Genomic DNA, 16453 nt, shown 5'->3' on the forward strand with positions numbered 1-16453 from the left:
CGCCCGCCCCACCCTGAAGGCCTGATGCCCCGACCCACCCCGAAGGACCGCTCGCCCCCCTGGCCTCCCGCACCACCTATGAAGCAGCCGCAGCAGGATCGCGAAGTCAGCGTCAGCGATCCCTGCGCTGCTTCCTGCGCCACGGTCCCAACCCTCCTCTGACGTCAGAGGAGGGGCGGGATCGCTGACGCTGACTTCGCGATCCTGCTGCGGACTGCTTCACAGGTGGTGCAGGTAGGTCAGTGGGGCGAGCGGTCCTTCGGGGGTGGTGGGGGATTGAACGGCAAGGCCGGGAGCACCCCCTTAGGGCTGGCACCCGGGGCGCACCGCCCCCTCCGCCCCCCCCTTGGTATGCCACTGCATGTAAACAGTACCCGGGGTATAAGACGACCCCCGACTTTGGGGAGGATTTTAAGGTACTGAAAAGTCGTCTTATACGCCGGCAAATACGGTACATAGTAATACCTTTAAAACAAATAGACAATATATGTATTTTTTTTTAATTCTATGAATAGTTTGAGTGCTGGAAGTCATTGCTGGAGGATGGGGTAGCATAGCTGAGTTTTAAAAAGGTTTTGGAGGCAAAGTCCATAAAGAGCTATTAAGACAGTCCTGGAGAAAGCAAGTGCTTACCCCTGGGAGTCAGTAGCATGGAATTTTGCTACTACTTGGATTTCTGCCAGGCATGTGTGATGTGAGCTGGCTTGTTTATTGTTAGAAGAAGAATATTGTGCTAAATTGACCTTTGGTTTGACCCAATATGGCAATTCTACAGTTTTTGTAATATTCATATGTTCTTAGTCATACATAGGCCCTCTTTTACTAAGCCGCAGTAGAGGTTTCTACTGCGGCCCGGGGTGCTAAATATTCTGACGCTGCGCCCACTTTCATAGGTATTGTATGAGCTTCAGAGCATGAAGTGCTCCAGGCTGCAGTAAAAGGGGGAGATAGTTTGGTAAGGTCCAGTTTTTCTTTATTAAATGTATGCTGTTTTCCCCCATAAACTCTGTTTATCCATAAGAACCATAATTTTGTTTTAAAAAATAGTTTATATCATTTTACCTAGCACAACCTGGAATGTCCTTTCTTGGATCAATTCTGGAGCTCTTAAAAGAAATGTGCATTATATTGAATACCTTACAGACCTCAGATGTAGTGGCAGGCTTGAATGGTAGGCTATAGAATACTAGCTATAGATTTTGCTGCTGAAGCTCTGGGGTGAATAGTTTCAAGTTTATTAGGTTTTTATATACCGCCTATCAAGGGTATCTAAGTGGTTTTAAAATCAGGTACTTAAGCATTTTCCCTACCTGTCCCGATAGGCTCACAATCTAGCTAACGTACCTGGGGCTATGGAGGACTGAGTGATTTGCCCAGGGTCACAAGGAGCAGCACAGGGTTTGAACCCACAACCCCAGGTTGCTGAGGCTGTAGCTTCAACCACTGCGCCACACAGATCCCATTTATTTGTTCATTATTTAGGGCCCCTTTTACAAAGCCGTGATAGCAATGCTGCCCACGGTAAAAGCATTGAAGCCCATTCAATTCCCGTGGGCTTCGGTGCATGTTCTGTGGCAACCTCGTTACCGCAGCTTTGTAAAAGGGGTCTTAGTTTGCCAGTTTTTGATAACACCTCTTATATGAAAATCATCTTTTTATATAATTGCCCAATGGTTAAAATCTATGCAGGTCTAGGAAAACAAAGGGCTCTTTTACTAAGGTGCGCTAGCGCTTTTAGCGCGCGCAGGAAATTACCACGTGCTACGTCTCTAGAACTAACGCCAGTTCAATGCTGGCGTTAAAGTCTAGCACGCGCGGCAATGTAATGCGCGCTATTCCGTGCATTAAAGCCCTAACGCGGCTTAGTAAAAGGAGCCCAAAATGTGTGCTTAACAAACACCTCATTGCCTATCCCACATCTTACGTGGTTTGAACAAAAATTGTATAATATTTTCTTTTTTAAAAAAATATTTTCTTTATAACATTTTACAATATTACCAAGCATATACATCTTGTACAGAAAAGTGAGATCAAACTACATATTAAACTATAATTCCAAAATTAATATTTGCTACAAGGAAATACCAATCTAGCTGTTCTCACACTAGTCCTCAATATTATTGGATCCATTATTAAGAGCAGAACTTATATACGGTACTTCAAATTAATTAAGCAAGAAAAATCCTTGTCTAACTAAAGTGCGGGGAACTAATTTCTCGTAGGCGTTATTACGTTGTTATTCCTTTTTCAAGACGTTTCTTTTTAACATTGTGATTATGCCTCTTAAATGCTGTAAATACTGTTTTGTTTTTTTCATTGTAGATAGACCTCCTCTTTCCTACGAAAGTGACGGGTATAATTACGCAAGGTGCTAAAGATTTTGGGCATGTACAATTTGTAGGTTCCTACAAATTAGCTTTCAGTAATAATGGGGAACAGTGGATTGTATATCAAGATGACAAGCAGAAAAAAGACAAGGTAAGACAATTTTCAGTAATTTAGAAACACTGAAGTAACTGAGATCTAGGGGTCCTTTTACAAAGGCGCGGTAGCGGTTTAACGCACGGAATACCGCACGTTAAACTGCCTGCCGCGCTAGTACCTAACCCCTCCATTGATGAGGCGTTAGGATTTTAGACTGCCGCAGAGGTTAGCGTGTGATGAAATGTCCGACGTGCTAACCCCCGTAGCGCGCCTTGATAAAAGGAGCCCCTAGTCTGCATAGCAAGTTAATGTACAGTGTTTCACTTCTGGCGAATCATCATTTTTTTTTTTTTTTAATTTCATGAAATTTTATTGAAAAAATAATTATTAATAAAATACAATACATTACATTATAAAGTGCCCACCAAAGGTGGTAGATTAATTATAGGGATCCTTTTACTAAGCTGCGATAGCGTTTTTAGCGCGGCTAGAACTAATGCCAACTCAATGCTGGCGTTGGCGTCTAGCATGCGCAGCAATTTCGCACACGCTAAGCACACGCTAAAACCGCTATCGCAGCTTAGTAAAAGGAGCCCATAAAGAAATACAGAAACAGTAACTTTAAAAGATTTACTAATACTGTTAATGTATGGTAATTAAACTGTATAATATGCCTGGATTGTCATCTAATTTATAAATAATTGGTAAGTGGAGCCCATATCTTATGAATGTTAGGTAATTTGTTGGAATAATCGGAAGCTTTAACTTCATATTTATGTATCATTAGGATTGACATCCACCAATAGGTGATGTTTAAAAGATGGAGAATAATCTTGTTTCTCAGATGAAATTAATTTCTTGAGTCACTTCAGTTCTTAGTGGATACATTTCTACATCACAAAATCATATCAAAATTTGCTCTATTTAAAAAGTCTCAGAGCATACCAAGAGCAAAGTGTATCCTCTGCTAAGGAAGAATAACCTTGACCAGAAGAAGCTTGAAAGTTACCAGCCAGCACCTGACACCTCATTTCTAAGAAAAATTAGTTTTCAACTAAGCAATTGGTTAGAAGAAAGAAACTGGCTAGATCCATGTCAGGCTGGATCCCTATTAGATGATCTTCACAGAAACTGAGAGAGGGGATTTTCCTCAGTGTTAGTACTACTGAATTTCTTAGAAGCTTTTGATTCTATGGACCACAATATCACACCATACTATACTTCCCTTATAAAAGACTCAACTCCTTATATCTCCCTCTTCTCCTCCTGGCATGCTGTCTTCTTACTTCTTACCCTACTATGCATTTTGATTATCACTTGAATTGCACATCGCCTTGAATCTAATTTGGCATAGAGCAACTCACAAATTGTAGATTAGATTACATTAATCATGGTTAAAGTCACAATTATCATGTTAATTATTAATTGCAATTTTTAAAAATCCCAATTAATTAATTGTGTGCAGCCCATTCTCTGCCTACTTATTTTTCCACCACTCCCCTCTCTTTGGTCCAGCATCTCTTCCCTCCCCCATACCACACCATGCCCCGATGCCCTCTCCCACACCCTGGATTACTTTTAAATCAGTTTTCGGCCCTGCAGCTTTAGGGGTGTTTCCTTATTTGCACCTGAAGATTAGGCCTCTCTGACATCATCAAGCCTGATCCATTGTCTGCAAGAAATCGTTCCAGCCTGAACCTAGCAAGAAGAGAAAGAAGAACACATCTTTGCTGTTTTTGCCTGATGCATTCTGGCTATGTACCAGAACTGTATTCTAGTCAAGGATATCCAGTTATGCCTCCATGCTCAGCCTGTGTGAATCTTGGGGGAGGAATTGCTCCTGTGTTTCTTATCTAACAAAAGCACCTCTGTCTCCCAGATTGTACAAGACTCTATACAGAAAGGCTATTCATCTAAGTTCTGTTTCTGGATTGGTCCGGGGAGGTCATCTGACGAGATCCAAGTGAAACGTGCTAATTATAATTTAGTCTGTGTTCTCCATGCACTTATTTTATAATAATTAAGACCTGAAAAGTTACCTCTTGTGACTCTCTGCCTGAGAGTGAGAACCGGACCTTTGAACAAATCTGGATTCCATCACATAAATGAAACCTTTGCTGCCAACCTACGTTACAGCTTCTCCAGTGGCTGACAAACTCTTGTTCCGATACCAAAAGAATTCTTATCTTCAGTGCTGAGTAGAAGACGTCTTCCCTTTCACCTGATTTTGTGCCAAGGCCTAATTGGATGGTGAGAATACGGAATTCTATTATCTTATCAGCTGGGGTTAGATAAATGAATCCTATTGTGGTTCGGGATAAGGAGAAGTGAAGCTACTCTTGGTGATAACCTGTAATAGTTGCTGCTAATCAGGAATTATTATTATAAGGAATTATTTAGAGTGTAAGAATTAGTTTTACTTATTTATCTAGCAAGTGTGTTGTGATAATTATATACTGAGTTTCATATATGTAATCGGATATTTTGTGAACAATAATTAGTTATTGCTGCTGGCTTGTAAATTATATTTTTCTATTTTCATAATAAAAGTATTTCTGGTGTCGTGTAAGTAGGCAAAGATAGCTGAACCTGGATGAGATAATGGTCTTCCCTAGAAAACTAACAGGCACGTATTTGTTTATGTAACTGATTAATGGACCATAAATCTTTCTACACAGCTAGTAGCAGCCCTACTAAAAAGCTCCCTGCAGCCTACACCCAGCCTTTCTCTCTGATCTGGCCTATTGCCTTCTGAAAGGAAGTTATGTCAGAAGGGGGTGGGCTGGGTCAAAAGGAAAGGCCCGGTACAGACAGCAGGCAGCTTTTCAGTAGGGCTACCGAGGTACGGGGTGGGGGGGAAATGAGGTGAACCGATGCCAGACCACGCAGGGGGAGAGGGAAGAAAGTTGCCAGACCTTCCTCCTCAGGAGAGTAGAAGTCAAGCAGCATGCCTCCAGCCACTGACACTTACAGTCCTGAGCACAATCAGTTAATTCATGAACTGAGTATGCTTGGGGAGTACTGGTATCTGCAACTGGAGGCACCCTGCTGACTTCCTCGGTCTTGAGGCAGCACAAGGAGGTAGCTTTAGCAATGGATTTCTCTGATTGGTGGGGCCCTTGCATCCCCACCAGCAAAAGTATGATGCCTAATGTGGAGAGGAGGGAGAAGAAATGTGTGGCCCCCCTAGTCCCCGACTGTGAGCCCTACAAGAAACATCTGGCTATGTTATATTACATTACATTAGAGATTTCTATTCCGCCATTGCCTTGTGGTTCAAGGCGGATAACAAAAGAATTACAAAAAAAAAAAATTTTACAAGAAGATATCTGGTAATTTCTAGAGGAGATAAAGAGTAGATGAGATTGCTTTGGGGAATCGGGAAGGTATTGGGAAGTGGAAAGGAGCAAATGGTATTAAGTCTTTATTTCTTTTCTGAATGTTTTATAGTCTGGTGTCATAATTAGTAGATTGGAGATTTGGTTGTCGAGTTCTGTATTTTCTGTATATTATGTTCTGTATTTAATCATGCAGTTAATCATGAGATTGAAAACTGTGCTATTATTCGCAAATAAAATTTTTAATTGAAATGCAGTCCATTATATAGGGTTGTCCAGAGAAACCTAAAGTTGGAAAAACTGTGTGAATTGAAGTTTTTCCCATGAATTTTATTATCATAATCAGAAAACATAAAAAAAAAATTAAAGCCCATCCTGGTGTTGCTCAAAGCCACTGATTACATAAAGCTGTTTTTCTTAAAATCTGCTATTAATTTGCATAATGGAGCAAATTTCTTGGTCAGTTGGGAGAGAGCAAATGAAAATTTGTAGAGAGGAGAGATTTATGTTGTGTGCTCTGTGTGTGAGAGGGTAATTTGAGAGAAAAAGTGAGAAATCTTTGACTGAAAATAAATAAATTGATGAGTGATTGTGAAAAAGGCTGGGAAGCATCTTACTTTTTTATTATTATTATTTGAGTCACTGAAAGAAAACTCATAATAATTTTAAAAAAAAGTTCTAAAAGTGGCCTAAATCGGTACTTGGACAATCAAAAAGCCAGATCATTCAAGTACCGATAATCAAAGCTGGTTTTAGACATATGCAAAATTAGCTTAGGTCTTTCCCCTGCCTCTAAACGCCTAGAGCGAAAAGAGGCATTTATAGAGGAGGGGAAAGGGCAGGAGGTGAGCTGACCTAGACTTAGTCATACAGCAAGTATAACCAAAAATTTGAGCAGGTTGCTCAATCATAACTTCTACATTTTGACTTAGACCAACCCAGCCCATGTGCCTAAAGCCCCGCCCACAGGAGGGGCCTAAGGCAACTGGGCCAATTCCGGTTGGCCCAGGCACCTAAGGCCCCTCCTATGGGTGGGGCATTAGGCGTCTGGCCCAATCAGGCACTAGGCCTGCCATTCGGAAGATGCCGGGCCTGCTGGGCGGAAGGGCTTGGGACCCGTCCGTCCAGCCAAATTCATGTAGGTTAAGGTGGGGATGGGGGGTTAGGGGGGGTCACAGGGTTCGGGGGTTCGAGGGGGGTGCATCATGGGTAGGAGGGCCTGGGATCCCTCCTGCCCATATTTGAGAGGGAGGTCGCGGGTCGCCTCGGCAGGAAGGGTTGGGCTCCCTCCTGCCGGTATTGTTTTCGGGGGTGGATCGCGATCATGGCAGGAGAGATTGGGCATCTCTCCTGCTATGATCGTTGCCGGGGGGGGGGGGGGAATTCTGTAACCGGTGTTGTTTTTGACAGACACCGGTTACAGAATCCAGCTTTTAGGTGAAGGACTGGCCTCTCCTTCAACTAAAATGTTTTGTTTTGGGCATTTGGGACTTGGGCAATTTTTGGGTTGATAATGTGTTTTAAGTTTAGACGTAATGGTGGTCTGGGCGATTAAACTGATGAGTGTAGAGGTAGGCCATTCTCAAAAAAAAACTCAACTCCTTTTGGATGTTTTTTTTTAGAATGGACATTTTTCTTGCTGCTACTTTCAGCATTTAAGACCTTAGGCCAAAAGGGGACTTAGAAATTTTTTTTTATTATGCCCTCCAGGTGTCATAAAGGTAATCCTATGGTGGGGATTAAAATTTAAAGTAAATATATTTTAAACTGATTCATATTCGAGAGAGAGCCGAGAAAAATATTTTTCTGTAGTAAAATTGGTTGTTGAAGGAATATAGAGATTTCTTTGATGGATAAGAAACCTGTAAAAGATGACAGTTTGAATTTGTTTACTCTGCTAAAGCAGAGGACTGCTGGAAAAGGATTTTAAACTTAAAAGGCAAAACAGAACACAAAAGCTGATTGCTTTATTTTCTAAGGTTTGCTGGAGTAGGGGGTTTACCCTATTTTTTATGGAAAAAAGGGGCATGTGGCCACACCCCTACACAACCTCATCTCCTCCTCTTTTCTGGAGTTTGGGGTCACGCCTGAAAGGCCTCCGAACATGCGCAAATGTGATGTGGTGATGTCACACACATGCACGCATGTATGTGATGTGATATATCACATCTGTGCATGCTCAGAGCCCCTCCAGATGCAGCCCTCAACTTTGTCACAATCGGTGCTATCCAAAACCCGGAAAAAGTGTCAGGTTTTCTACATTCATCCGTACACCCGAATAGTCATCTGAAAAGAGGTCTAGTCCTGGTAAATCCAGACATCTGGTTAACCCTATGCTGATGGGCTTAGAACCTGGTCTGGTAAAGAGAAAGCAGTTTTAAAATTTGAAGCTTTACCAGAGGAGCTCATTGTATTTTAAAGAGTGTCTGGTATTTATTTATTTATATTTCTATCCCATTCTCCAGGGAGCTCAGAATGGGTTACAATTGACATTCACAATAAAATTGGTATGTATGTGTTTTGAGTGAAGATTTGTTGTCTGAGTTGTGTGAGCCAACTGAAAACATCATAAGTACAGAAGAGAATCCTGCTCTCTTGTGGCTATATTAGGGGAAAGAAAAAATGAGCATAGACAGGTCATCAGTCAGGAAAATTATTTTATTTTGCTGTATATCACAAGAAGCATACACTCGGGGAGGCAGACTCTCTCCAATTGTGTCTCTCACACACACACACTCTGTTTTGAGAGACTGTCACAAGCACGCTCTCTCTCTCTCTCTCTCTGTTTTGAGAGACTGTCACACACACACTCTCTCTCTCTGTTTTGAGAGGCTGTCACACACACACACTCTCTTTCTCTTGCTCTCTCTCTGTTTTGAGAGACTGTCTCACACACACACACACACTCTCTTTCTCTCTCTCTCTGTTTTGAGAGACTGTCACAAACACTCTCTCGTTCTCTGTTTTGAGAGACTGTCACACTCTCTCTCTCCCTTTCTCTTGTTCTCTCTCTGTTTTGAGAGGCTGTCACACACACACACTCTCTTTCTCTCGCTCTCTCTCTGTTTTGAGAGACTGTCTCACACACACACACTCTCTTTCTCTCTCTTTCTCTGTTTTGAGAGACTGTCACACACTCTCTCTCTCTTTTTCTTGCTGTCTGTTTTGAGAGACTGTCACACACACACACTCTCTCTTTCTCTTACTCTCTCTGTTTTGAGAGACTGACTCACACACACACAAGCTTAGTAAGGGGGATCCGAAGGGGCGGTCTTCCTCGGGGCACTGGCACCCTTCCTCCTCTCCACCCTCCCCCCCCCCCTCTTCCCACTCCTTCCCTGCCATGAATGCATGCCCACGCCCTAGCGGGCATGTTTCATCACACGTTAACCCCTGTGCTGGCCTAAAAACTACCGCCTGCTCAAGGGAGGCAGAAGGGCTAGCGTAGCTGGCGGTTTAGCGCATGTTAAACCGCTAGCATGGCTTGATAAAAGGAGCCCTTGATGATCTGTAAAAGATAATTGAAATTTAGAAAGTAACTTAAGCAACTGTATTCAGTCTCGTTAAAAGCTGGTAAAAGAAAAAAGTAATTTTGTTTACTGTAAAACTTAGGACTATTTTTAACTGGTGTTTTGTGTGTTTTAAAATGTATTTAATGGGTTAAAGTACAATAAATTTAGCTAGCCTTTGTACTTTCAAATAGTGTCATCTCTATTCTTCTAATAATCGAAGAAAGGATATTGTAACACCACACTTGATTCTCTTAATTACAACAAATTCTTAACCAGGTTTATCTTGACTCTTATTTTAAGTCGAGATTTGGTTGGTGTTTTCTCTGTGTGTACCCCACTACTGGTAAGTGTGCTCAGCCTGAGGTTACTCGGCTACTATGACTACATTTGAGCTGAAGACTGCAGTGCCTTTGCCTGCAGAGTGGGGGCACTATACTAACTTTGGAATCCACACTCAACTTTTTTTTTAATTGTCTTAATTGGTGTGATAATTGGCCATGCCAGTTTTCAGTCAATCAAAATAAAAAGAGTTTGGCGCCAAACTCTTAGGATGCCTAGTGACACATAAATGGAGGCACCCTCCGATACCTAACAGTGCCTACTTGAAAAGTGGGGGCGGAGAATAGGTGTGGTTGGCTTCATCATTGCTAGGCATCTGAGTTAGGTGCTGGTAATTTAGGCCAAGTAAAAACTGGCCTAATATACTGACACCTACCTCTAGGACACCTAAGCACACTTAGGCACCTCTAGGCGGGGTTCTATAAGTGGCACCTAGTGGTTGATTGAAAACCGTGCCAAGGGTCAACTACAATATAGGCACACTTAGGCACCATTTATAGAATCTTGTCCTAAGTGTTTGTTTATTTTATTTGAAAATATATAACCCTATGTTTCCGATGCTCGGAACAGCTTACAATGATACACGATCAGTGTATTTGTTTGTATAACATCTTCTCTCTTTTAAAAATTTTCAGGTGTTTCAGGGCAATTTTGATAATGACACACATCGAAAGAATGTCATTGAGCCTCCGGTCTTTGCACGGTATATTCGGATCCTCCCGTGGTCATGGTATGGCAGGATTACTATGCGAGCAGAGCTGTTAGGATGTACAGAAGAGGACTGAACATCATTAGTGGTCAAATCAACTGTCGACTGTACTGGAAAAAAATTTCCATAGGAAAAAAAACTGTGCAAACTTGTAGGAATTGAAGTGGTTTTTCATGGACTAGTGCTCACTTTGATAGACCAGTAAGTGTTCTTTGCAAGGTGGTCTAAGCCTGCCCTTAAAACACTCCCATTGGATTTTGTCCCTTAAATCTGTTAAAGTATTTTTGTCCCTTTTACAGTGGAATTAACTTCTTGGTTTTCTTCTGAGTTGTTTGCACTGGTTGAAATGTGTTGGGAAAGAAAAGCAGCATCCTTTTTACAAGAGATGAGTGGTGAGGAAAGATTTGACAGAGCACCTTTAAAGCTTTAGAAACAGCTGGCTGGTAACTTGTTCTCGCAGTTTGTTTTGGACTTGTACTTGTAAAAAGTGATACTGCAGCTTTAGCAATAAGTTTTCTCTGGGATAACTGCATTATATTAATTATTTCCCTTGTGCCTATCAAAATATTGTCAATATCTACCATTCATGTTTTGAAAGATAATCTATGGTAAAACCACAGATTATAAAACTACCTTTTATTCATCTTTCTAAGTGGAAAGCACACAACATTTAATTTTATTCAGTTTCTACCATGCATTGCTGTAGGAACGGAGGGTTTGTGGCTTGTGCTTAAATAAATTTTTCTTGTTTGCTTGGATTAAGTACCCTTTTTGTAAACGGAACAAATTCATTTTCAGGACATTACAGTCCAAAATCTGTATGAAACGTATATCTACACCGTGTTTTTGGGAAGAAGCCAAAATGAGAATCGTTTGTTAGCTATGCATACACAAAACCTTTTTTATTTATTTTTTTTTTTTTTTACTAAAGTCTGAATGCTATCCTATTGGTTTTTGTTTGTTTTAAAAGCAGTACTCTAATGGAAGGAAACGGTTGGCTTCAAGTGCAGCACCTTGGATCTAATTTTTTATCTTTAATAGGAAATGTTACTGTTACCCGCACTAATGAAAAGTACAACTGTGCTTCTCCCTGTGCGGATTTTGCTAGATTTTCTGAATAACAGCACACCCGTAGTTTTGCTTTGGAAATTATGCATGGGAAATGATGCACTATTCGCAGCTTCTTCCCGAAAAATTTGTATTAAAGCATTGGAATCGTCAAAAGTTGTGTGCATCGGAGCAAATCCTTTCCCAGCCTCTCTTCCAGGTAAAAGTACACATGCATAGGCCTATTTTTACTTATAGACTAAAGCGGATATTTTTGTACAAAATGCAAACTTGCAGTGTTTTAATCATGTGAAACCAACATTCATTTTCCAGAGATCCAGCTCGAGAAGCCGAGAAGTTATCCCATTAGCTTTACATGGATGTCCAAAGACCTAGCTAGTGAAGAGTGTGAGACATTGAAAATGGCTGGGTAAAAGTAATTAGATAAAATTATCCAATTAACTTGTGATATTTTGGGGTCAGCCTATACCATATGCTAAAGTATAAAGTGGTTTCATGAAAGGTTACATCGCCTAAAAACTATCGTAGAAAAAAAACCCCAAAACAATTCTATAACTGGGTATTGTAGATACACATGACTTGTACATGTAACTGCACAGAAAATGTAACATGTGTAAGTGCTATGGAGTATAACTGCAAGGAACAGAGCATGGGAGGGGCATGGGCGTGTCTCCATCTTACACATGCAACTTATAGAAAGTTATGGTACGTGCCTTGCATGGTGCAATGATCACACCTAAATTAATGCAGGTTTACGCCAGTATTTTCTAATAGAACTGGAGTGCTTGCATGCCATTATAGGGTAGATGCTCCCTGCACAGGACAGGAACACCTAAATGGAGGCACCCTGTTATGGAATTGTCACCATCATTCTTAGAAATATGCAAAGTTGTATCATCAAAATACACTTTGAGGTAGTAAATGGCACATTTTAATGAGCCACTGCGATACAAAATCATATGATGAGCGCACAAAAAAGGCTTTGCAAACTCGTTGTGGCTGCAGAATCTTAGAGATGGCTGTAAACAACAAAAAAAGAATGCCCTTTAATGTGGGAGACAGCAGCCTAAATTTTAAAGGCACTCCAGACCAAATCAGAGGTCCCCCAGAGGATCTCGCATCCCTGGTGGTCCTCATGCCCCTCCCTCCTACCCAGACACAAGGGATAAAAGGTTTAAAGCAGAGTGTCCAACCTTTTGGCTTCCCTTGGCCGCATTGGCCGAAAAAAAATGTTTCTGGGGCCGCACAAATGCGCAAACGCTTCAGCAAGACAGAGGAGGGAGCCGGCAAGATGGTAAACACCCGGGGACAGCAGAGGAAAACACTGCATTGCCCTCGACCGGGGCCACACAAAATACTTCACGGGGCCGCATGTGGCCCTCAGGCCACATGTTGGACACCCCTGGCCCTTCATCTAAGCCCTGCCTCTTTCCAAAACCATACCCTGCTTCAGCATAACCTGCCAGCCTGCATTCCACAGTAAATTTAGGCTGTTTTTTCTTCCTTTGCCATGAGCTGCCAAAGCTTTTAACATTTGAAGTTCTAGGCTCTGGAAACATGTGAAAAATTCCATGCAAATTTTAGCTACGGATATAAAGGAGCCAGGAGCTCATTTGCTTCTTTTAACTAAATTTCGTAGAAACAAGTACTAACCTCTTAACACTGACACGAGTTAGTACTTAGGCCCCTTAACCAGCAATGTTTAAAGAAATACTGAATATTGGCAGTTTCTGATTAAATGATAACTGTACCCAACACAAGATAATCAGTTAAATTCTAACCAGGCAAATTCTCTTGATAAGCTGGAATGAGACATCGGATAAGGGCTCCTTTTACGAAGCTGCATTAGCGGCTTTATCGCACACGACTTTTTATCACGCGCTAGCCCCCGTGCTAGCCAAAAAACTACCGCCTGCTCAAGAGGAGGCGGCAGCGGCTGGCGCGGCCAGCAAATTAGCGTGCGCTATTACGCGAGTTAAACCGCTAACTCGGCTTCGTAAAAGGAGCCCTTAATTTTGTTTGATTTAATGCTCAATTTATATTGAAAGATCTTTTGAAATATTTGTTCCTGTTTTGTTTTTTGGGGTTTTGTTTTGGTTTTGTTTGTTTTTTCATGGAGATTACCACATAGCCTAATGGCTGACATGTCAATAGGTGCCCAATTTCCCATTTGAAAACTTTGTCCTATCAATATCCATATTCAAAATGTATATCAGGTATGGTGTTGAGCAAGTATAAATTATAGTGCCCTTTCACTAAGCTCCAGGAAGCACTAACACGTGTTTATACCCTGGGGCATGCTGAGGCACCCTACAGTACTATATTACATTGTGCTAATTCAGGGGTCTCAAAGTCCCTTCTTGAGGGCCGCAATCCAGTCAGGTTTTCAGGATTTCCACAATGAATATGCATGAGATCTATGTGCACGCATGGCTTTCAATGCATATTCATTGGGGAAATCCTGAAAACCTAACTGGATTGCGGCCCTCAAGAAGGGACTTTGAGATCCCTGTGCTAATTGATTAGCGCATGAGTCCTTAGGCCATGATTCTATAAACAGTGCCTTTTGGTGCGGTTGTTGATCATCTGCTAGGCGCTAATTAATTTTAAAACCTTTAAAAATTGGTTTTTAATGGCACTTTCAATTATCAGAACCGATTAAGGCAATAAGTTAGGCACCTAGATCAGCTAGAAATGCCAATCTACTGTAGATACCTAATTGTAGGCTTCTTTTACAGAAGTTCTGCTTCACGCAATGAGTGGTGGACACCTGGAATGCTCTCCCAGAGGAGGTTATTGCGGAATCCACCGTTCTAGGATTTAAAAGCAAACTAGATGCACATCTCCTTACGAGAGGCATAGAGGGATATGGGTGACTAAAATTACGCCAGGTGTTCACCTGGCTGGGGCTCCGCGTGTGCGGATCGCCAGACTTGATGGACTGAAGGTCTGATCCGGAGATGGCAGTTCTTATGTTCTTATCAGGGCCTTACTGCCTATAAAATAGATAGCTATAAAGACTCACATTCTAAGTTTTGTTAATGGCCACATGCTAATGGCAACAGTGCATGGCCCTTAAATCAGAACATGGAAAATCAGCCACTTTCCATCCGCGGCAAAAACTGGCCACTTTATGCTGTAGTTTAGTAAAATGACCCCTATATTTTTTTTATTGGGATGTACATTCATTTGAAACAAAATGTGAAATGTTTAAATGACACTTCTCATGCCGTTTGATGTTGTTTTTTGATGTTTCCAGTCAGAAATGACAGGGGAAACCCAGAAATGCCATATTTTTTCCTTGTATTGCAATAAAAAAAAGCACAAAGGACCTCAATAAATAGGAACTCTTCTTTATTGACAAGTTCTTGTTCATTGAGGTCCTTTGTGCTTTTTTTGCTATATTTTTCCCTGTGTCATGAACAGTAATGAGCACTCATCACAAAATAACAACATTATCCCAAAATGAAAATTGAAAAAAACTTAAAATGACACGAGAAACAAAAAAAATGACAATTTTTTGCCCTGCACATCCTTAATATTTTTATCAGTTTATTATGAAGTTTTAAGACATTCCGTAAGTAATTTTTGAAATAACCAATGCATGAATTGTAATCTTTTCAATGAATTAAGGGTCCCTTTTACTAAAGCCTAGCATATGCTAATGGAATTAGCATGCATTAAATGCTGAGAGGTATGGCATGGTCTCCTTGGCATTAATGTATGTTAAGCTTTAGTAAAAGGGCCCCTAAATGCCTTTTTGAAAGATTTTGGGAGCTTTGCTTCCTTCATCAAGTTAATAAAGAAACAAATCTGTTAAATCCTACAAGATCATCTAGTCTTGCATATGATAGGAAATTACAGGTTTCATTCAAGTTATACGAGTTCAATCAAAGGGTAGGGGTGGAGCTTGACAAGGATTCAAATTTAGTCACACATAAGAATTCTAGGGTTCAAATGATAAACATATCCACAGGATTGTAGAATGCTTCTGGCCTTATATCCCTGTACCCATTCCTTTCTTCAGCTGAGAGGGGGTGGGGGTGGGGGAGGTTGAAGGGCCATGCTTTTGATATACAATATCTCCTTTTCTGTGGTATAACCTAAAACAATTACCGTATATGCATTTATTATATGCAGGAACTTTCTCTGCCCCTAGTGGGCTCACAGTTTGTTTTATACCTGGGACTAGAGAATGACACGGGGAAAAAATCTGTCCCCGTCACTACACCGTCCCTGGCCCACCATCCTCTGCACCGCCCCGTCATCGCTGTTCCCTTCACCGCCCCATCACCGTCACCGCCATCCCTTTCACCGCCCCATCACCGCCACTGCCATCCCATTCACCGCCCCGTCACCGTCCCCGCAGCATCCATATAAGCCTCAGTACTGCGAAACACCATGAAGACAGAAGAGAGTCCTACCACTACTACTACTGCACTGAGAATCTGTTTCAGTGCCTCTGCCCTGTAGTAAAAGCAGAACATAAAATAAATCAATTGACTTGTCCTCCCTTGCAATGACGTGTCCCCCATGTTCATCTATAGCTCGAATCAGGTCAGTTGTGCACATTAAAAATGCAGGAGGATCTGGAACATGAGCGCAGGCAGGCAGTGATACAAAAACAGCAGACACCTGACCGATTGCAGGGTTCTGCCATCTCTCTCCCTCCATCTCACCTTAGATGTAGAGTATGCCGGCTTTCTTTTTCGCCCAGCCGCACGTGTGGGTGCTCATTTGTTCAATATTCTCCTCTGACGCAACCGGAAACAGGAAGTTGTAAGAGAGGAGAAGATTGATCAACTCGAGCAGCCGCGCAAGCGCGGCTTTTTGAACGTGTGCGGCTGGGCGAAAAAGAAAGCCGGCATACTCTACATCAGTGTTTTTCAACCTTTTTACACACGTGAACTGGCAGAAATAAAAGAATTATTTTGTGGACCGGCAAACTACTAGGACTAAAATTTTAAAACCCTGTTTCCGCCCCATCTCCGCAAGCTCGGTCACCTCAGTAACTATAGAAAAATAGACAAATATAGTGCAAAATATAGACAGCAGACATAAAT

The 16453-nt window shown here is 41.6% G+C and overlaps 1 protein-coding gene across 2 annotated transcripts in view; it reads left to right on the forward strand.

Moving 5' to 3' along the window:
* The window catches only part of EDIL3 (EGF like repeats and discoidin domains 3), a 456004-nt gene extending 444924 nt beyond the window's left edge, over positions 1-11080 (forward strand). For both annotated transcript variants that reach the window (XM_033922900.1, XM_033922990.1), the window contains exons 10-11: positions 2323-2478; positions 10249-11080. In XM_033922900.1, coding sequence (XP_033778791.1) covers positions 2323-2478; positions 10249-10398 — 306 coding nt within the window. In that variant the 3' untranslated portion in view covers positions 10399-11080. The remainder of the gene's footprint in view (positions 1-2322; positions 2479-10248) is intronic.
* The last annotated feature ends 5373 nt before the right edge of the window (positions 11081-16453 follow it).

The sequence above is a fragment of the Geotrypetes seraphini genome, chromosome 1 (genome assembly GCF_902459505.1).
Source record: "Geotrypetes seraphini chromosome 1, aGeoSer1.1, whole genome shotgun sequence".
Lineage (NCBI taxonomy): Eukaryota > Metazoa > Chordata > Amphibia > Gymnophiona > Dermophiidae > Geotrypetes > Geotrypetes seraphini.